The following is a 22,422-nucleotide window of genomic DNA, read 5'->3' as shown; positions in this document are numbered from 1 at the left end:
TACAATAGCATCATATTTCTTTGGTTGAATTACATTTTAATCAAAATAAATCGGACTACCGAGCAGCCATCTTCCGTTTTAGACTGTATTATCAAACACCAACTCATGATGTATGAATTATGGAAAATAAATACCAAGGAGAATACCAACTCAACAAGTAACAGATTCTTTAAATTTGGTCCGTGCAGTGGCTCTTAGAATTAGTTTTAGTCATTAACTTGAGGTTGTCATTGATAAAAAAGAATGGCATATGGAGAACTCTCTTTAAATTTTTGTGTTTTTATAAACAATGCTCGATTATTCAAATGTGAAACTTGTAGAGTGAAAATTTACATCATATACTTTCATGAAAATGAATTTGACTTTTTGTGAAATAAATTCAATAAAAATTTATTCAACGAGTAAATGGTATCAGATATTATGAGACACCCTGTATTATTATTTTGTTTGTATGTATATTATACAATATTTTCGGCAAAACAAATACCAAAAATCTGCATGTACACCATTGTGTTCCGTCATCCTGGATAATCACGTCTTGGAAAGGCCTTCTGTTATTTTTGTGATTGATCATCTCGGAAAAGCGCTTCTCAAATTAGAGCCAATATTTATTACCCGCGTATGTTGATTGAGTCTTGCGAGGATGGCAGAGGGCAAGACTTTTTAGCAAGATCTACTGTACTTAGTTGTCAAGATATTTTGATACTGTAATGCTAATTTGATCAGAATTAAGGCAATTGTTGCTCAGGTGAGCGATGTGGCCCCTGGGCCTCTTGTTAAAAAATGATTTATTTTTTTTTTAATTTTTATTTTACAAAAATTACATATTTTATTAATATTTTGAATTGGTGAAACCTGGTCGTCTCACGAAGTATCTAAAAATTAATTTTTCTTATCATTTTTCTACAAGAAAGTAAGCTCTAGAATTTCCTTCACTGTTAATATCATATCCATGAATTTTCTACATGAAATATCATGAGGATTATTAGATATTTATAAGATCTTTTTGTTGTGATAGCAAAAGAAGTCTAGTTTATCTTATATTTTGATTAAAATTTAATGTCCATGTACAGATCGTGCAAGTTTTAGTCAAATTCTAATTACCAATTACTTTAGAAGTAGTTTTCTTACAAATGATTATAATTTTCTTTTTTAAATTAGGAACAATGAGATTCAATTTAAAAACAGGACGTCATTACGTACTGTTATTTTTGTTTATACTTTATATGCTTCAAATATTATTGATTTTTTTTATTACTACTACTTTAAGATTAAGAATTCAAAGTACTAGTATTTATGATTCCAGTTTTCTTTGAAATATGATAACTGGTATTTCATATAGCAGATAAAATGATGATGAGGCTTTTTAACGATAACAAAAATAGTTTAGATAATAATTTTCCAAATCTGTTAATTGGCAAACTCAACAGTATTTTTTAAAACTAATTTCTTTTAGCTTTAATTCATTGAAAAGATACTAAGGTGTTTCATTTCTTTATTAAAAAGAATTTACATCAAATGCATTTTTAAACAAACGAAAGCATGTTTTAACACTTTTACAAATAACAACGTAAAAGATTACTATAGTAAAACATCATATTTTAAGAAATGCTAAATATAGCATGAATCTTTTTTAACATCATTATTTACAACTTAGAAATACAACTTATCACAACTGTGTGATCAATCTTGATATGTTAAGTCATTTCAAAGTCAGCTCGTTCTCTTCAATTCTGTTTGCAAAGGGACCTTTGCATTCCTAGATACTTGATTGGAACTGTCATCGGAAATAAATGTCTTGTATCATGTGACCAACCCTTCGTTGACACACGGTTTCCACCCTGGGATGATATTGAATCAACTTTTCTTTAAATAAATGTTGGCCTCCACAGTACTTGGTATACGCAAGAAATTCTGTCTTGTCCAAATCATTTACATATTCCATGTGAAAGGTCCTGCCTTGTCGTGGAAGGACAATTGCCATAACTGGTTTATTATGTTGTCTTTTCTGATTACACAATGACTCTAAGATACCTTTCAAAGTCTTTCAACATTTTAATAGTTTTTGTTTGCGATGCTATGAAAGACGGTCGATTTTTATTGGCTTTTGAATTAATTAGCAGATATTAAACAAGACATCCCCATTATTTCGTGCTTCGAGTGATTGGTTCAGTCGATAACAAATCCCTCCTTTCATCGTACAGAATATCTGTAACAATACTTGCAAGAAATATATTTCAGTTTGTTACAAATGTTATCACAGGTTTTTTTTTAATTCAAATTTCAAATTAATTAATGTCTTAATATAGGGATTACTTATTTGAATAACTATTAGATGATTTTTTAATCTTATGCACTAAAGAGGCTGGCTGGTCAACAAATTATCCATTAGATCTATCTTTAAAAACTATCATTTAGTAAAGAAAAACTTCACAAATTACAGATTTTAAATTTGAGCACTTTTCTATACCTATCTTCAGAGCTCTTCTTCTAAAGGAAATAAATACAGTCTAGAAATTGCCAAACCCATTCAGCTCTCTTAACAGTTCAACCATGTTATTAAACTGTATGTTTAATCAAAACCATTGACATAAGAACTTACATGGTCACGATTTCAGTCAAAAAAAAAAATTCTCCGTTTTTATTGTTACTATGCTTCAGAAAGGCATTGTTACACTGTAAGGCAGTCGTCGAGTTTTATGGGATATACACAAAATCGAAATTGAAATTAATCAAAATATAAATATACCCTGTATTATTATATATTATACAATATTTTCGGTAAAACAAATACCAAAAATCTGCATGTACACCATTGTGTCCCGTCATCCTGGATAATCACGTCTTGGAAAGGCCTTCTGCTATTTTTGTGATTGATCGTCTCGGAAAAGCGCTTCTCAAATTAGAGCCAATATTTATTACCCGCGGATGTTGATTGAGTCTTGCGAGGATGGCAGAGGGTCGCTTATTACTAGGAGAATCTGTTCTAGGGGTCGTGAGTTCAAGCCACAGTCGGGGCGGAGGTGGAGCTCCAATATAGTGAATTATTCCCTGTGCTTTATGTATAAAAAAAAATGTCAATTTCACTCCTATCAGTTTCTTGTCAGTTTCGGCCGCTGTAGATTTCGACCAATCGATAAACATACAGTGTTTACATTGACCATTATGACCAAATAATTATCAATTAAAAACAAAATAAAGAAAATCATAAGTTTTTATTTCCTTCTTCCATGTCTATTCTGTTGACGTTTATTAAACTGATTATTCCTTATTCCTAGCTGTGCCGCTCGGCTGGTAATGTCATTCAGAGCGAATGGAGATTGTCCGGCCACAAAATCAGGGTCGAACACATCCATGTGTTGCTGCTTTTTCTTGGCGGCTCTCTGCTGGGGAAGGGGCTGGTCCTCCACGAGGATAGGGTTGCTGGCGTGTTTACCTCCCCTGGGCAATGGCAACTGATGCTGTTTCAAGAAATATCATTTCTTCATTAAATGGTTGAATGTAGAGTCAAAAAAAGATAGAACTGTTTTCCTTTAAAAAAAAATTAAAATTTTACGGATGTTAATCGAATTTTGTTTGTAACAAGTACCATGACCATCTTGAATGAACAGCTTTAGGAAGGACAACAGAATGAAAATTATTTTTTAAGGAAGGGGTTTGACCTTAGTCTTCAACCTAGTTGAAAGTCACTGTATACAGTTTTTTTGTTGTCCTACCAATTTAATAAAATACACAATAGGTGGCTAATCCCTTTAAAATGTAACAAGAGTACAAGAGGCCTAAGGACCACATTGATATTAACAATCTTGGAAGTACATGTATGTTTTGTAACTGGTTTTAATAGATATCAAATAAAATGATATGTATAAATGAACATCAATTTAGGCATATGTTAACATCATTAATCAGAGAATTTGAGAAACATACAAGTAACTTCATGCTTCTTGATACTTCCTTACAATGAACAGCTATTAAAGTGTATTGAATGAACTTAAACCATGAAATTAACTATGACAGGGAACAGAGTTTTGGTATTTTAGAAAATATCAATTACCTTCATTCCTTTTGTTGAAATTGGTTTCCTACGGGAAAGAAAATATCGGATGCTGCCATCTTCTTCAACTGTCATAGAAACTTTCTGCAATGTTCTATTTCCACAGTAAGGACAAAACTCCTTTAACATATCCTTTGTTATTCTGAAAACAAAATACATGTATTTCATCAGCACTCACTGTAAAAATGTATTTTGTTTACTTTTTTACTGGTCTTTTATGATGGAATCAAACATAGTACCTGCATATAATTATGATTGCAATCAAAAGAGTTATTTTCAATTAACATTGTTATTGACTAATTTTTAAAATATACATTGTAATCTTATTTTTTGTTTTAAAACAAACGTACTTCATGCATGCAAAACAGCGGAGTACAAAACTCTTAGCTCTCTTGATCAGCATCCCATCCACAGATATCACATTCAGCCCCATCTGTATCAGTACGTTCTGAAAAAACGGAAACATAATATGGTCATAATGGAAAGTGTTGGTACATGTATATATAGGTGCAAAGACATGTAAATGAAACCCAAAACTCAGGTGATTTAATTAGAAAGATTTAATTTGTCCAATACATATATTTTGAATGGTCTCCCTTTACAATGAGGTATAGCCAAATCATTGAAGTGATGATGCAACTATTAAATGTAAATATTAGATAAAGATGCTGATAGGACCTGAAGTATAGTACATGTACCTGCATAGCGAAGTCTGTGGTCACACATCCAACACACACAGCCACTCTCTCTTGATCAGCATGAGTCATCTTCTGTTTTAGACTTGTAATGTTACTTGGCGTTATCCAACCATCATCATCATCTTCTTCTTCTTCTTCATCCTCCTCAATCCCTTCATCTTCTTCTGTTTCCTCCAGCATCTCAGCTGTGACAGTGAGCCCTTCATCATCTTCTTTTTTGACAGTCCCTTCATCACCTCTTTCTTTGACAGTTCCTTCATCACCTCTTTCTTTGACAGTCCCTTCATCACCTCTTTCTTTGACAGTCTCTTCATCACCTCTTTCTTTGACAGTCTCTTCATCACCTCTTTCTTTGACAGTCTGGTTTTCTGCCTCTGTTAGGTTAGAGTCTCCATCTTGATTTGTGGACTGTGATTGGTTGCTAGCTGAGGATGGACATGTGCATGAGTTGTTGGGCTCATCTGAATTTTCTTTAGATGCTTCTTGTTGGTCCGGCAAGTCGGACGTGCATGTAGACTCTGACGTTGTTCGACTATTGTTTTTTCCCTTAAAAAAAAAAAACATGGGAAATAAATTTTTAAAAAAAAAGCAAACTCTTAAATAATGATATTTTTGATAGTTTTTAACATTTGATGTTATCAATATCACTTTATTGTTCTTACATCCTGGAAATTAATTTGTGATAAGCCAAAATGTTGATGTGTCTGTTTACCAATTCAATTCATTGACAAGTACATGTACTTGTACCCTAATCTAACTTCCTGTTAATTTGTAAGAAAATTATTGGGTAACCAGTGTGGTCACATAGGAAACTATGTATGTTCAATAAACTATCAGAAAAAAGACACATTTCCCATAACATTAATATGATGTCATATTAAGAGTATCATTCAGTTTTTGGGCACCATTAATAACTTGTTTTATTGTTATTGTAGCTATGCGGACAGGCATGATTAGCATGTGCAGACATCTTCACCATATGCATTGTATAAACAAATAATACAGAAATACATGTATTCACATCCATTAAATATCTTTTCATCTATTTTTTATGGTAATCAATTGTAACTCATCAAAAAAAGAAATCATCTATGAAATCTAGTTAAATGACCTAGCTGTCATTGAAAGTATAATATTATATATTTGAATTCAGTTTATATTTCCCCTTATGTTTGCATTGGAAATCTGCACCGTTTCATTTTCTATGAATACACTTTGTTAATTCATATGCGCCATGAGCCCAGATACAAATGTCTTCATGTGTTTTGAGTACATTTATTTTTGTAAGATTAAATGAAACTTTCAATCTTACATAACCAATTTCATATGTACTTTTGAAAAACAATCATTAATATAAATCTACTCCTTATTAAAAAGATTTTTCTCCACAAGGTGTCTGACACTATATTTTTTGTCCTGGAAGCTAACTAAATAACATGTTAATATGGCTGTTCCATCTAAACTCATCTAACTTGCACCAAATGACATTGAAAATCACAGTAACTTGTTCTAGATTCTTAAATGACTTACTTTCGCAAGGTAGAACCCCGCAATTGACGTTGGCTTTTCCAACATGGCTTTGGAGGCTGTCCATTCGACCTAATTTAAAAAACAAAAATATCGGTTTTTGGTCTGTATGCAAGGAATTTTTAACATAATTCATTACCAAATATTCTATACATTGATAAAAAAATGTTTTTCAGAGTAAGAAAATTACTGGGTATATGAAAATTATATGCCATACTTCCAAATTATTCAGGCAACACAGGATGAACAGAAATAACTGTTGCTTCAGTTGAACTAAGATATCTCAAACACTGATTTCTCAAATACACTGGATATGTCCAAATGATTTGTAAGCCCCAAAAACTTATTTTTTAAGTATTTTACCATCAGTATCTCAAATACTCGGATATCTCAAAGTTTTTAAAACAGTCCCATCTAGTTTGAGAAAATGAAGTTTGACTGTAATTGATTTAAGTAAACATACATGTTACTTCACTAAATCTTACTAATTTTGTCTTACCCTGCAAAATGAAGAGAGAAATATTAATTTTAAGATCACTCTTACATGAACAAAGAGCAATAAAATTAAAATTAGGAGTTTCCGATTGAATTAAAGTACATTTAACTTAGCAAAGATTCACAGTTTATAAAGGCACAGTACAGCCAAATGGATGCATCAAAATATCTTGTATGATTCCACTCTTGAATATGACACCTCAATTGCATCATTTATCAAGTATCAACATTCATTAGGAATCTATTCATTAAATTAATGAATAATCAAAGGTAAAAAAAACTCCTTTCAAAGTAAATTAAAAACCCTGAACTTCAAATGGCCATGATTCTGCTGAAAGCAAGTGGGTAAATATGTGACTCAATCAAGATCATCTAGTTTTCAAAATGAAGTTGTGCATCAAAAATAAACTCAATATCTAGAGAGGATTTTTAAGAGAACTGTTACATATTCACTTTTGGAGCAATAATCCCCACCCCCCAATCTCTGAGGTACTCCTATGCAGAAACCCAGATTAAGGGGTCACGAATTTTCAAATTTTGTTATAAACCCCATGCTCAACATTACCATAAATATCAAGATTGTATGCTAAATATCTAAATATTCAGTGTTTACGATTAGGCCTATTAAAAAAAATTTCGTGTTTAGGGTAACACTCATGAAACAAGAGGCCCATGGGGCCACATCGCTCACCTGAGCAACAATGGGCGTTCAAAAGATATTGTGCCATATGGTCCCTCGGTAGAAAAACAAAAAATAAATATTGTAAAGTATTCGAATTTTACACTTTTTTTGTATACATGTAATCTTTGACATTGTACCTTCATGAAATACTATTTTTTACCAGAATAAGAAAATTCTACGCAAGATATAAAACTAAACATTTGGTAGAGGTATACTGTTAAGTTGTTAACTTCCAAATCCCTATATTTTCGTTCTGCCCCCCCCCCCCCACTTTGTAAAGCGATCAAAATATATGAGTGCATATAGTTACATTTTTTTCATCAACTACTCACTACTTACTAGTTATTGTTTTAAAAAAAAATAATAGTTATTGTTTTTTATTTTAAAAACCCTACATGTATAGATGTGAAGAAGAAAATTGTACCTCAATGTGCTCAATTTCTCAAATTAAAAACATTCAAAAATTTTATTTGTCTTCTCCATTACAATTAAATGACTGTTATTTACTTCGCGTACAAACCAGGATAATTTTCCGCTGTGATATTCTTAGGAATAGCGATAATTACTTTATCCCCGCAACAGAAATGTGTCAGAAATATGGAAACTGTTTTAAAGATGTCGTTTTTATTTACTCGTGTCTGAAAAACTATCAAAATTGATGTAGATTTCACATTATTTATTGTATAAAGAGAGGGAGAGTAGATATATACAGAATACTGTGGAATCATTAAATTTCGTGGGGGCCAATTTTCGTGGATGACTTAAATTTTACAGATTCGTGGGGACGTAATTTCGTGTTTTCATATATATCTACAAAAGGGAATATGACTTTATTACCCTAATTCATCAATTCGTGAAGGATGTTATTTCGTGGATGAGAGGTACCCAAGAATTCCACGAAAAATGAGCCACCACGAAATCTAATGATTTCACAGTATCATTATTTTATTTTGTTTGTACAAGTATTTAACATACTCTAATTCATAGAGATTTTCTAATGTTCAACCAAAATTTCAGCGTCAATTGTAGAATTATAAGCAAGATACAGAGCTCACAGTTCGCCTAGGTTTGATTCATATTTTGTTCACATGAGTTTATTACATTCAGCTTATGATTTTTAACTTGGTATTTCCTATTCAGCATTTAAAATGGAAAAAAAGAATGGCCTAAGATTTTATATTCTTTTATTCACTCAATACCAGTTCACTGGTATTTGAGGTTCAAAATCAGTTTATACAAATGTACACAAACACAGTGAAGGATCACATGTACAGTAAGAGTAATAATGACGAAAAAATGTTAAGTTTACAATACAATAAGATGTTAAAGTTGGTTTCTGAACGAACAGACTTTGAAAATTTTCTCAATAAATATTGACAAATTTTTTACTTTTTTAATCTTTAGTTTTTAAGATCTGTGTACAAACATAGAATTGTGAGCAAATCTCTGTATCTTGCTTATAATTTGAAGCTTAACACTCAAATATGGTTAGTTATTAGAAATTGAAAACAATTAAACACAAGAAACATTCACTATAACAAATAAAGAACACAATTTATTTTTTCGAAATGAATCATATAGATACATGTATATACCTACATATTTCCGTCAGCAATGTCAAACTTTATTTAAATTGAATAAACTCGAGAAAATGCCGAGCATCGCAACAAAACCTATTGCATTAATCTACCATTACGCAAAAGATAATGCCGATCGAATTACCGGTAGAATGAATTGTATTTCATTATTTTTTAATACATCAGATTTTGCTTAATTTGCGCAGGTATACAGTTAACTGTTTGATTTACCAAAGTCTCTGTTTGACTTGATACGTAAAAATCACGAAATAATACAGACGATTGTTCCCAGGTTACAAGCAGAAATAATGAAAACGAAACGAAAATCGGAACAAGCTAACACCAACGTCATGTGTGAAAACTGTCAACGCATTGAAATATTTAGCCTCAATTTACTTCACAAAATCGGCAACGATATATATTGTGCATGTTTCAAAAATTTCCCTTCATACGCGAACTGTTGCACAACAAGCAAATTCATCATAGTCAGATCGACCCTTTTTCTTATAATGTCATGGCTGCTTTAAACAAAGAACCTCGTTTTAGATGTATGGAATACGAGTCTAGGTAAAATGGGTATGCAAACCCGGGCCGTGGCAAAATAAAAGCCAAGGCAGATCGACAATCGTCAATTCCAAATACGCATTATTTTGCAGCAATATTTACAGCGAATACAAATATACTAGTCCATCAAATATCCTGATATTTTAATGAGATTGGCAGATTAATATCTGCCAATCTTTGTTTTGCCCAGACCAAGTCTTGCCTACCCATTTTACCGGATGCCGGATTACCGGATGCCGAGCCCGAAGCTATTAAACTGATTGAAACACCTATTTCCTTTATTATTATTTTCGTAATAACTCAAATTTGACACAGAATTAGCACTTAATTTTTGCAATTTATATTTTCCTTCCCATAAGGATAATTAATGCTAAACTACGTTGAATTGGAATCAGTAGTTCTTGAGAAGAAGATTTTTAAAAATGCACCCCCCTTTTTCTACAGTTTCAAGGTTTTCTCCGCTTTGAATACAGATCGGACTTTTATTTTTGCAATTTATATTCGCCCTCACATAAGGATGCTTTGTGCCAAATTTGGTTGAAATTGGATAAGCGGTTTTAGAGAAGAAGTTCAAAATGTAAAAAGTTTACAGACGGACAGACAGACAGACGGACAGACGGACAGACGGACAGACGGACGACGGACAAAATGTGATCAGAATAGCTCACTTGAGCTTTCAGCTCAGGTGAGCTAAAAATTAGGTTAGGTAGGTAGGGATTTTTTTTTATTTTATCATATTTTTTTCTGCATGAATCCTTAGAATGTTTCTTTGTGTCATATTTGAAAACGGATTTTTTAATATAAATAATATAAATTCACAATCGGATAAAAACAGACATCTAAAAATGGTATTTTTGTAGGTTAGGTCGGGTTACCCTAAACACACAACTTTTTTTTTAGGCCTTAATGCATATTTGTTATGTGTCCAGTCATAACCCCTTCCAACCAATTTAATCCCAAACAACACAAGCACTCCTGACCCAGGGTCAAGAAGTCAAGGGTCACAAATCTAGTTCTCATAATGAAACGTCACACCAAATTTAAGATGCACCTTGTAGTTCCATAAAGAAGCTGACAATGTTCAAATGTAACCAGACAACACACAAGAACGAAAAAACCCTAAAGAAAACTAATGCGACTTGTGTGACTTAATAAACAACTAGCTGTAACACCATTTGAAAGTTAAACAAGAGGCCCAGGGGCCACATCGCTCACCTGAGCAACAATTGCCTTAATTCTGATCAAATTAGCATTACAGTTTCAAAATATCTTGACAACTAAGTACAGTAGATCTTGCTAAAAAAGTTGAAAATCTGCCAATTTTTATCCACCTCTTTCTTTTGGTAAATACCAATCCCCTTTTGTTGTTGTAAGTGTAAGAAGATTTTTCTCTATTCCTATATACCCCCCCCCCCCCCATTTTGTGGCCGCACTTTTCTCTAGGGTATCATGGTTTCATCAAACTTATATCTGCATAACCTGTGCTTTCACACTAAGTACTGAGTTTTGGACCGAAAAACTTTCCCAGAATATTTTTAAAGATTTTCTCTATATATTCCTATGTAAAAATTCAAACTGCCATCACGGACCCGCCCTACCACTAGGGACTGTGATTTTAAATTTACAATACCCGAGGATGCCTCTACACAAGTTAAAGTTTTTCTGGCCAAATGGTCTTTAAAAAGAAGATTTTTAAAGATTTTCTCTATATATTCCTATGTAAAAATTGATCCCCCACTGTGGCCTCACCATACCACTGGACTATTATTTTAAAAAACTTGAATCTATTCAATTTGGAAATGCTTCCACTCAGATTTGGGCTTTCCTGGCATAATACCGGTAGTTTTGAGAAGAAGATTTTTTAGAGATTTTCTCTATGTATAAAAATGTATCCCCCATTGTGGCCCTGCCCTACCCCCAGGGACCATGATTTGAACAAACTTGAATCTACATTACCTGAGGATGGTTACCCGCCAATTTGAGCTTTCTTGGTCAAATAGTTTTTGAGAAGAAGATTTTTAAAGATTTTCTCTATATATTCCTATGTAAAACTTGATCCCCCAATTGTGGCCCCACCCTACCCCCTGGGACCATGATTTGAACGAACTTGAATCTACAATACCTGAGAATGCTTCCATTCAAATTTGAGCTTTCCTGGCCTAATAGTTTTTGAGAAGAAGATTTTCTCTATATATTTTATGTAAAACTTGATCCCCTTCTTGTGGCCCCTCCCTACCCCCGGGGACCATGATTTAAACGAGCTTGAATCTACACTACCTGAAGATGATTCCATTATAATTTTAGCTTTTCTGGCCCAATAGTTTTTGAGAAGAAGATTTTTAAAGATTTTGTCTATATATTCCTATGTAAATATTCATCCTCCTATTGTGGCACCACCCTACCCCCGGGGACCATGATTTGAACAAACTTGAATCTACACTATCTGAGGATGCTTTCACTCAAATTTGAGCTTTCTTGGTCAAATAGTTTTTGAGAAGAAGATTTTTAAAGATTTTCTCTATATATTCCTATGTAAAACTTGATCCCCCAATTGTGGCCCCACCCTACCCCCAGGGACCATGATTTGAGCAAACTTGAATCTACACTACCTGAGGATGCTTCCATTCAAATTTGAGCTTTCCTGGCCTAATAGTTTTTGAGAAGAAGATTTTCTCTATATATTCCTATGTAAAACTTGATACCCCCATTTTGGCCCCACCCTACCCCCGGGGACCATGATTTGAACAAACTTGAATCTACAATATCTGAGGATGTTTCCACTCAAATTTGAGCTTTCCTGGCCCAAAAGTTTTTGAGAAGAAGATTTTTAAAGATTTTCTCTATATATTCCTATGTAAAACTTGATCCCCAAATTGAGGCCCCACCCTACCCCCGGGGACCATGATTTGAACAAATTTGAAACTACACTACCTGTAGATGCTCCCATTTTAATTTGAGCTTTTCTGGCCCAATAGTTTTTGAGAAGAAGATTTTTAAAGATTTTCTCTATATATTCCTATGTAAAACTTGATCCCCTAATTGTGGCCCCACCCTACCCCCGGGGACCATGATTTGAACAAACTTGAATCTACACTACCTGAAGATGATTCCATTATAATTTGAGCTTTTCTGGCACAATAGTTGTTGAGAAGAAGATTTTTAAAGATTTTCTCTATATATTTTATGTAAAATTTGATCCCCTTCTTGTGGCCCCTCCCTACCCCCGGGGACCAAGATTTGAACAAACTTAAATCTACACTACCTGAGGATGCCTCCACACAAGTTTTAGCTTTTTAGGCCAAATAGTTTTTGAGAAGAAGATTTTTGAAAAATTCCAACAAATTTTCAACAATTCTCAATTATCTCCCCTTTAAAGAGGGCGTGGCCCTTCATTTGAACAAACTTGAATCCCCTTCACCTAGTGGTGCTTTGTGCTAAATTTGGTTGAAATCTGCCCAGTGGTTCTTGAGAAGAAGATGAAAATGTGAAAAGTTAACGACAACGACTACGACAACGACTACGACAACGACAACGACAGACAACGGACAAATTGTGATCAGAAAAGCTCACTTGAGCCTTTGGCTCAGGTGAGCTAAAAACGATTGTAAAAAATTTAGGAGAAAAAAATTTTATTTTATTTTTACATGCTGTTTTTAAAAACTTGATTAATAAGAAGTAAAAAAAAATTCTGTCTGGATATTTTTACATCTTATTATACATGTATCTCTATTTTTGTTTGATGGGGATCATGATATGGCGTTTTAGTTTCTAGATGCTCTAACCAGCTTCCTAGCTGGTTCACTATGAGCACATGCTACAATTTAAGATTTATCAAAGTAAATCATGATTAATAATAGATTCGAAAAATTTGTTCCTATTATCTGTAAGGTATAAACATACAAGTTAAATAGTGATGATTATAGAGTGTGAAAAACATCATGTACTTTAATTAAAAAGCTTAAAGTGGTAAAGGACATACACCTTCTTGTTGTGAAGAATTGTTTATCGAAATAAACAATAAAATGAAGTCCAATTATATAAGTATATAATTATTATAAATATTCTAGAATCGTTATTTGTACCTTTTAACCCTGATCTGATCATAATTAAGACGAAGTTAGTATATACGTCCCTGGTATAGGGTATTTAATTAAATATTTACATTTACCGATTATTATTTTCTCTATTTCTTACGGAAACTTATAGTTAAATAGTGTAAAATTTGAAAATTCTAAACTGGTGAAAGTATTCTAATTTTAATATATAATGCACTTTAATCCAAATTAATATCGACAGATGTCCCATACCACTTTAAGGTGGCTCTATACACCACTTTTTGATGACACAGTATGCAAAAAAGTAAATCTGGAAGCATGCAATTCCGGTACTGGCTGATTTAAACTGAAGCATATTGTATGGGGACCGCTCTTTTGAAAAAAATGTTAAATGAATAGAATCTGATTCAATTTGATAATTGGAAAATTCATTACTTACAAGTAATGAGGTATATGTGACACCTTCACGTTGTGTGGTATTATTTATCGAAATAAACAATAAAATCAAGTATAATTTTTTAAATAGTTTCTTCCCCATCATCGATATGTTACATGTAGCACAGTGGGTTAGTTACAAACCTGTAGGTCATGAGTTCGATTCCCATTTAGAATCATAAATTTTCCAAAATTTTCTAAAACGTATTTTTTTGGTTGAATACTGTGAAAGAAAATTCTAAACCAGTGAAAGTGTTTCAGTTATAATATACTTTAATGCACATTAATATCGAAAGATGTTCCTTACCACCTTAAGGGGATGGGAGGGTTGCTTTGAATTTCTCTCAGGTTGGGATACATAAATCCTATTAGCCTAGTCAATTTTCCCCTTTATTTAGTTGACTTAGTTTTTCATTAAAGCGAATATATTCACTTTTACAGGCTTATAATGAAATACGTATGTATTTATCATTCCAATATTATATTTAGGAAATTTTCTTCAACTCAGAAATGAAAAGTCCCCAAGGTGTTTGGGCCTTGGAACTTAGGAACGATAACCCTTACCTGAAGAACTTTCATACCAAATAAAATTTAAAATATTTTTTGTGTTTATTTGCAATGATTTTCATTCAATTTTTTTATGTCACAGTTATCAAAATACATTTTCTTATAGCATCAAGCAACTTTTTCAGATGATTTGTCAACAGAGTAAGAAAATATGAAAAATTATGTTTTGGGGAAATACTAAAAAAAATTACAATAATAACAATGTTAAAAAGTGTTATATTTTTTTTTATGTGTCCGAAGGAAATATCCATCATATGACAAAAAAATTTCTCTCAATTTGTTAATAGCTATCTTTTTAAAAAATATTTTACAAAAACATGAAAAAACATTTTAAAATTCTTTAAAAATATCTAGAGTATACCTATCATCACTTTAATATTTGATAAGTATATGTTTTGTGGTCTTCGATTGAAAATTGGAATAAACTGTGGGTGTATAGAGTCACCTTAATAAGGACTATGACCTTTTTCTTAGAGACGCAATAAACTTGATTACGTGCACGATATTTGCATGTTCAGACTTAATTTTCACAAAAACAATGGTATCTATATTCAGTTATTATCGATAAATGTTTGAAAACCTCTCAGAAACACAGAGAGAAATTAAAATTTAAAGGAAGTCATGCATAGGCTGATGTGCTGCTAGGCTAGACAATAACATAACTAAGCTTTTAAAGAGTTTTGAATCAGCTGGAATATAATTACATGTACGTATATATATTTCAAACTGAGATAAATTCATAAATATACCCCGTTACTGTAATACATGAAATCTAGAGCATGTTTGTTGACATCACCCTCTCTCTATATTTCTTACTGCTCACCTTTAAGATAGGTAATCATAGATTACAAAGCTCACCAACACGAGGCTTCACCATCACTAGACCACCTTTATTTTATTATGAAAATCATAGTTAATGATCTTTAATAAAATATTGGATACTGAGATGTGGTTTGACACAATATCATATAAAATCATATGACACAAAATTGTATAATAATCATACTATATGTAAATTTCATACTGTATCTTATGATACAATATTTACCAATACACTACTATACAATACAATATTGTGTCCTATGATACAATACAATATTATGTTTAATTATGTCAATGAGGCAGTGATATGATATGACTGATTCAGATTGTCAATATAAATTTTAACAAAAATACTGGTAATAGAAGAAAAATAAAAAGTTGAAAAAACCCATACTGGTCTTATTTTTAGCGCACTGAGACAAAGTTTGGAAAAACTTATGCTATACCCCCAGAGATGGCATTGGCGTCTTGACTAGGTTAAAGTTTTTGTTTGAGGTCCTGTATTTTAGTTATTACTTTTTCCAATCTTCAAAAATATTGCAGGGATTGTGCATCTGGATCTACTTATGGACTTCAATACAGTGAAAAGGGTTGGGGGGGTACCATTATACAGGTATATCCATGACCAGTCTTGCATATGCTAACTGACCATGGGCCAACTCATTAAACTTTTCACATTTTTATGAATAATTCATGCTCTATCTCGATTGTCTCCTTCACATTTTCGTGGAGGAAATCTTCCCAAGCCCATTTATGCATACACATGCATTTATCAACAATGGCATGTTTCCATAATGTGATTCACGTTTTCCAAAAACCAAGTTTTGCTTTCTCATCGGTGAATCAAGAATGATAAATATTCAGGAGAATATGAAAAGTTCCATAAGTTGGCCCACTATCTGTAAGCATTTGCAAGACTGGCCATGAATATCCAAGGATTAGAGGGTGGATTCATATTGACTGCCTTGTTACTTACAAACTTGTTAATACTTAATTATCCAACATGACTTTGCCTTGTTTGGTAAGATAAATACCAGTACCAATGACCCCCTTGCACTAACATCCTTGCCAACGAAAGATGGCCCAAACCTACCCCCGGGGGTCATGATTTTCACAACTTTGTTACTAGAAAACCTGAGGATGCTTTCACACAAGTTTCAGCTTTCCAAGCCGATTAGTTTCTGAGAAGAAGATTTTTAATGAAAGATTTACTCTATATATTCCTACGTTAAACCTCAACCCCCCCTCCCCATTGTGGCCCCACCCTACCCCCATGATTTTCACAATTTTGTATCTACACTACCTGAGGATACTTCGATTCCACACAAGTTTCAGCTTTCCTAGCTGATTTGTTTCTGAGAAGAAGATTTTTAAAGATTAACTCTATATATTCCTATGTAAAACTTCGACCCCCCATTGTGGCCCAAACCTACCCCGGGGGTCATGATTTTCACAACTTTGTATCTACACTGTCTGAGGATGCTTCTACACAAGTTTCAGCTTTCCTGGCTGATTAGTTTCTGAGAAGAAGATTTTTAAAGATTTACTCTATATATTCCTATGTAAAACTTCGACCCCCCATTGTGGTCCTATCCTACCCCCGGGGTTATGATTTTCACAACAGTGAATCTACACTACCTGAGGATGCTTCCACACAAGTTTCAGCTTTGCTGGCTGATTAGTTTCTGAGAAGAAGATTTTTAAAGATTTACTCTATATATTCATATGTTAAACTTCGACCCCCCATTGTGGCCCTATCCTACCCCCGGGGGTCATGATTTTCACAACTTTGTATCTACACTGTCTGAGGATGCTTCCACACAAGTTTCAGCTTTCCTGGCTGATTAGTTTCTGAGAAGAAGATTTTCAAAGACCTACTCTAGATATTCCTATGTAAAACTTCGACCCCCCATTGTGGCCCCACCCTACCCCAGGGGGTCATGAATTTCACAATTTTGAATCTACACTGCCTCAGGATGCTTCCACACAAGTTTCAGCTTTACTGGTTTTATGGTTCATGAGAAGGAAGATTTTTGAAAATTTCTCGAAAATTTCATAAATTCCTAATTATCTCCCTTTGCAAAAGGTCGTGGTCTTTAATTTTCACAACTTTGAATCCCCTTAGGCTAAGATGCTTTGTGCCAAGTTTGGTTGAAATTGGCCCAGTGGTTCTTGAGAAGATGTTGAAAATGTGAAAAGTTTACAGACAGATGGAGGGACAGATGGACAGACAGACAGACGGACGACAGACAAAATGTGATCAGAATAGCTCACTTGAGCTAAAAAACGATTGTAAAAAATTTAGGGAAAAAAAAATTATTTTATTTTTACATGCTGTTTTTAAAAACTTGATTTATAACAAGTAAAAAAAAATTCTGTGATTTCTGTCTGGATATTTTTACATCTTATTATACATGTATCTTTATTTTTGTTTGATGGGGATCATGATATGGCATTTTAGTTTCTAGATGCACTAATCAGCTTCCTAGCTGGTTCACTATGAGCACATGCTACAATTTAAGATTTATCAAATTAAACCATGATTAATAATAGCTTTGAAAAATTTGTTCCTATTATCTGTAAGGTATAAACATACAAGTTAAATAGTTATGATTATAGAGTGTGAAAAACATCATGTACTTAAATAGCTAAAAGTGGTATGGGACGTACACCTCCTTGTTGTGAAGAATTGTTAATCGAAATAAACAATAAAATGAAGTCTAATTATATAAGTAGTTTCTTTCTCAATATTGTCACCTAACAGCGTAGTGCAGTGGGTTAGAGGGTTTACTACAAATCTGTAAGTCATGAGTTCAAATCCAGCTGGGGTTTTTACATTTTTCACCTCTCCAAAAGCTATTTTTTGGTTAAATAGTGTAAAATTTGAAAATTCTAAACCGGTGAAAGTATTCCAATTTTAATGCACTAGGCTAGACAATAACAAAACTAAGCTTTTAAAGACTTTTAAATCAGCTGGAATATAATTACCGGTACATTTATATATATTTCAAACTGAGATAAATTCATAAATATACCCCGTTACTGTAATACATGAAATCTAGAGCATGTTTGTTGACATCACCCTCTCTCTATATTTCTTACTGCTCACCTTCAAGATAGGTAATCATAGATTACAAAGCTCACCAACACGTGACTTCACCATCACTAGACCACCTCTATTTTATTATGAAAATCATAGTTAATGATCTTTAATAAAATATTGGATTCTGAGATGTGGTTTGACACAATATCATTATAAAATCATATGACACAAAATTGTATAATAATCATACTATATGTAAATTTCATACTGTATCTTAAGATACAATATTTACCAATCAGGGGTTCAAAATTTTTTTTATGATGGTCAAGTCCAGGACTTAGAGAGTAAATTTTAGGCAAGTCCGAGGAAGAAATTCCCAAGTCCACATTGTCATGATTGATAGATAAAATTATATCAACCTAAACATCACTAAAACTATTTATTTTAATTTGTTGCAATGAATAAAAACTATATGTTTGAAATTATGTTTTATTTTATATCATTGTATTAAAGCCACGGCCTATCGTCATGCCAGTGGCTTTTGGAATTCTTTTCTTTTCATAAGTTTTGTCTGAGGAACTATTATTTTTATCACACCTCAAGTCACCCCCTGCTTCATGTTCCTCACAGGGTCTTTCATTTGTCGTTCCTTTGCGTATATTACTGCTCGTAAATCCAAAATTCAACAAACTTACTGCCGTTTGTCATTGGGGAGAAACATGAGAAAATGTGTAAAAGCAGGTCATACCGCAACGGAAAATAAAAAGACGGATTGTATTTTCAAAATGTTCGTAATGCTTATGTGTTCATTAATGCCAAAAAATAACACATTTTTATTAAATCTATGATTGAATTTGATTTATTTTTAATTGTATGAACTTTTTTTTTAATTTAAAAAAAGATAAGCAAGACACAATGCCAAGTCCCTGGACTTCGGCGATTCTAAATGCCGAGTCCGGATCCGGAATTCGTTAGTCCGGGACGTCGGGCTTGAGGAATTTTGAACCCCTGCCAATACACTACTATACAATACAATATTGTGTCCTATATAGATATCAATATAAGTTGTAGAAATTGTTTATTAATCTTTGTAAAATGAATAAAATTAAGGTTTACTAGTACCAGACCTTGCTGTCAGGCACAGTTTTTATGTGGTCTGTTCCAACATTTTCCTTCTCCAGCTGATATGTCAGTGCAATCACTTGAATATCCACAGCTGACAAGCTTCTGTAATCCCCTGTCTTCTTTGAAAACTCTGTAACTGTTGAAAAATGGCATTAGTTTATTGGTTGTCAAGAGGCAGCTAATGCTGCTATGTTCATATCTTAATATTAATAATATCATGATAATATAATAATTAATCATCAAAAAAAAAACCACTTGTTCCACGTACTAGTAAATCATTTTCAGTGTTTTTTTCCCTTAAATTTTAAATAACAATCGGGTGAAAATTGTGTTAGATCCTTCATATGTATGACTTAAATACTGATATTTTGGTTGCCAGTAAATTATTTTTTCATGTTTAACCTCCAGCTTTGACTAGAAATAGTAAAACCTAAGCGACTGTGAGATGAAAGTTGAACAGTTTTTTTCTGATATTTATATATTTTAAAACATCTTAAAAATTAGAGATTAATAAATTTAAAACAAATTTAAAGTACCATCTCTATTTTCTATGATTCATTTAACATAAATCCATTCATGGGATTCTTATGAAAACAAAATGTTGATTGTTTTAACGTTGCATACAGTCTCAAACTATGGAAACTCATATTCATTGTTAGACTCCAGCTTTCATAGGCAGGGTTTGACATTAAGTTTTTGAATTACTAGCCCAGTCGGGCTACCTCAGCAATGTTTCACTAGCCCTGACCCCTTTACCACTAGCCCTGACCAATTTTGACAAAATAGACTGAAATTTAAAAGTTTAATTGTATTGGTTTATCTTTACCAATAATGAATCATTTATTTCAGTAGGTGCAACTTCTGTGAAGAAAATGAACAGAAACTGCAAATAATTGTAATTTTTTAAAAGTGCAAGGGGCATAACTCTGTCAAAAACTTGCCTGATTGTACCAAAAATCGAACTTGATGTAGATATTTTCATGAAATGTATTTTTTTGCCCTGCGAATTCCTCCTTGTTTCAGGTTTATTAAGAGGGAGTGTGTGAAAGATTAATTTTTTTTGTTTAAATTTGTCATATATTGATTTCATATGGGTTTTTTTGTGCTGTCAGATCTGTGTATTTATCAAGACTCAACCAAAAGTGATGGAAATGGTAACCTGTGACAGACTATGATATTGAATTTAGTGATGTACAAATCTATCAAATAAATTTCCGATATACATTCAAAAATGACAAATAAATTGGTGTTGCTATTGAAAAGCTAGGACACATAAGTCAACTTAAAATTATATCTCCCAACCATTACATTTAAAAAGGTATATTTACATTCTACTGTGTTTTTCCATAAAATTATGTGATCTTCAAACGCCTCTAAATGCAACAAGTAGTCAAAGGTCAAATTGATGAGTTTTATTATGACGTCACAAACGTTGAACGCTGTAAACTGCAACGTCACAAGCGAAAATCAAAGTTCACGCTTGTGGCTGTTTCTGTGGCTCTTCCATTAATATTAACTTACCCTTAGGATAAGATATGAATTTTAAGGTATGAATCACATTTGCAGACGCGGCAAGAAGTTAAAAAATGTAAATATAAGCATTAAATCATGATTTTTTGAAGTATACACTCTCATAACTGCAGCGGTGTGTGCATACAAATTTTCATAACGCGCTAACGCGCGTTACTCAATTTGTATGCACACACCGCTGCAGTTATGAGAGTGTATACTTCAAAAAACCATGATTCAATGCTATATTAAACTCATTGTTCAAATTACTGTGCATGTACGTAATAATAATATTTACCTACCAAACAGAAAATCAATTTTCATTCATTTCAGATTACTATATAAACTTATCTGAAGTTGAGGAGCATCAAGTTTATTGTACTTGTGTCGCCAAAAGGGAGTAAAACCACCAAATAAAGGGCTACATTGTACCAGAGACATATATCACATTAGTATATACATCTCTGATTGTACACTCAAGTAAATCTTGTGTATTTATTCAGAAAATGAACAAAAGGGACAATAATTAAGGGTTGAGACCAGAGACCTAAATAACAAGTTATTTATGTCTCTGGTTGATAAATATTTTTATTTTACCTATTTTTATGCATTCTGGTGATGGAGTTTTGGGAGTAAGTTGATATGGTAAAAATTGAAGTCTCTGTAAAGTGGCTTTGTCCTTGATTTCGTTGACAACTTTTGGTACTGTGTATATTTTTTCTCCAATGCTCTAAAAAGATGATCAGCTGAGTGATTAAATAGATTAGGTTAACAAATTTTATCTCAAATGTCAAAATAAATAGAATTTTAGTATAGCTATAAATCTAATTTCAACGTTATTCTAAAATGCTTTTAATCTCAATTACGTTAAGAGGAGCGTTACGGATAAATGCCCCAGAATCGGCCACAACGTGCTTTATTTTGCTGTCTGACATGTTGCAGGTGCTTTCCATCTAGGTCAGTATTATGTATTTCTCTTTTTCGGATAAATTTGGATGATCATTTGTCTCCCTCATTTTTTTAATTATCTTAAGAGATTAGTAATATTTTCTGACCTTTTGATTTGAATTAAACTAAAAGTTTTATATCGATAGATTAACTGCAACACGATGCCAACTTTCTTTTACAAATAGTTTAAAATTTAAATAGCATTAATAATATCCGTTTATTAGGGTTTTTCATAATAAGTTTTAAGGTATTAAACGTTTAAATGATTCTGATTTATTACATAAAAGGTCGAATATTATTTTTTGGTTATAGTTGGATTGA

General features: G+C 32.7%; 1 protein-coding gene across 2 annotated transcripts; it reads right to left on the bottom strand.

Moving 5' to 3' along the window:
• Nucleotides 1-3,200: 3,200 nt before the first annotated feature.
• On the bottom strand, nt 3,201-22,174 carry LOC105343450 (RNA-binding protein NOB1). 2 transcript variants are annotated; one of them, XM_066079353.1, is made up of 9 exons: nt 22,020-22,174; nt 21,751-21,883; nt 19,647-19,780; nt 6,283-6,351; nt 5,070-5,298; nt 4,753-4,988; nt 4,405-4,502; nt 4,055-4,196; nt 3,201-3,461 (listed from the first exon to the last, which is right to left on the bottom strand). In XM_066079353.1, the coding sequence occupies exons 1-9, from the start codon at nt 22,104-22,106 to the stop codon at nt 3,216-3,218; spliced, it is 1,374 nt and encodes a 457-aa protein (XP_065935425.1). In that variant the 5' UTR covers nt 22,107-22,174; the 3' UTR covers nt 3,201-3,215. The 2 variants fall into 2 exon arrangements, with proteins under 2 accessions (XP_065935425.1, XP_034338386.2); XM_034482495.2 differs by having other exon boundaries at nt 4,753-5,298.
• Between the last annotated feature and the right edge of the window lie 248 nt (nt 22,175-22,422).

Source organism: Magallana gigas, chromosome 3, assembly GCF_963853765.1.
Source record: "Magallana gigas chromosome 3, xbMagGiga1.1, whole genome shotgun sequence".
NCBI classification, from domain to species: Eukaryota; Metazoa; Mollusca; class Bivalvia; order Ostreida; family Ostreidae; genus Magallana; species Magallana gigas.
This window is presented reverse-complemented; position numbering and strand designations above follow the sequence as displayed.

Excerpts from the sequence above, each read along its gene's own strand:
- LOC105343450 (XM_034482495.2), bottom strand. The coding sequence starts at position 22,106 with ATGGAAAGCACCTGCAACATGTCAGACAGCAAAATAAAGCACGTTGTG. Across the intron at positions 21,884-22,019 it reads TCCGTAACGCTCCTCTTAAC|AGCATTGGAGAAAAAATATA; the intron begins GTAATTGAGATT and ends TCATCTTTTTAG. Across the intron at positions 4,503-4,752 it reads CCACAGACTTCGCTATGCAG|AACGTACTGATACAGATGGG; the intron begins GTACATGTACTA and ends CCGTTTTTTCAG.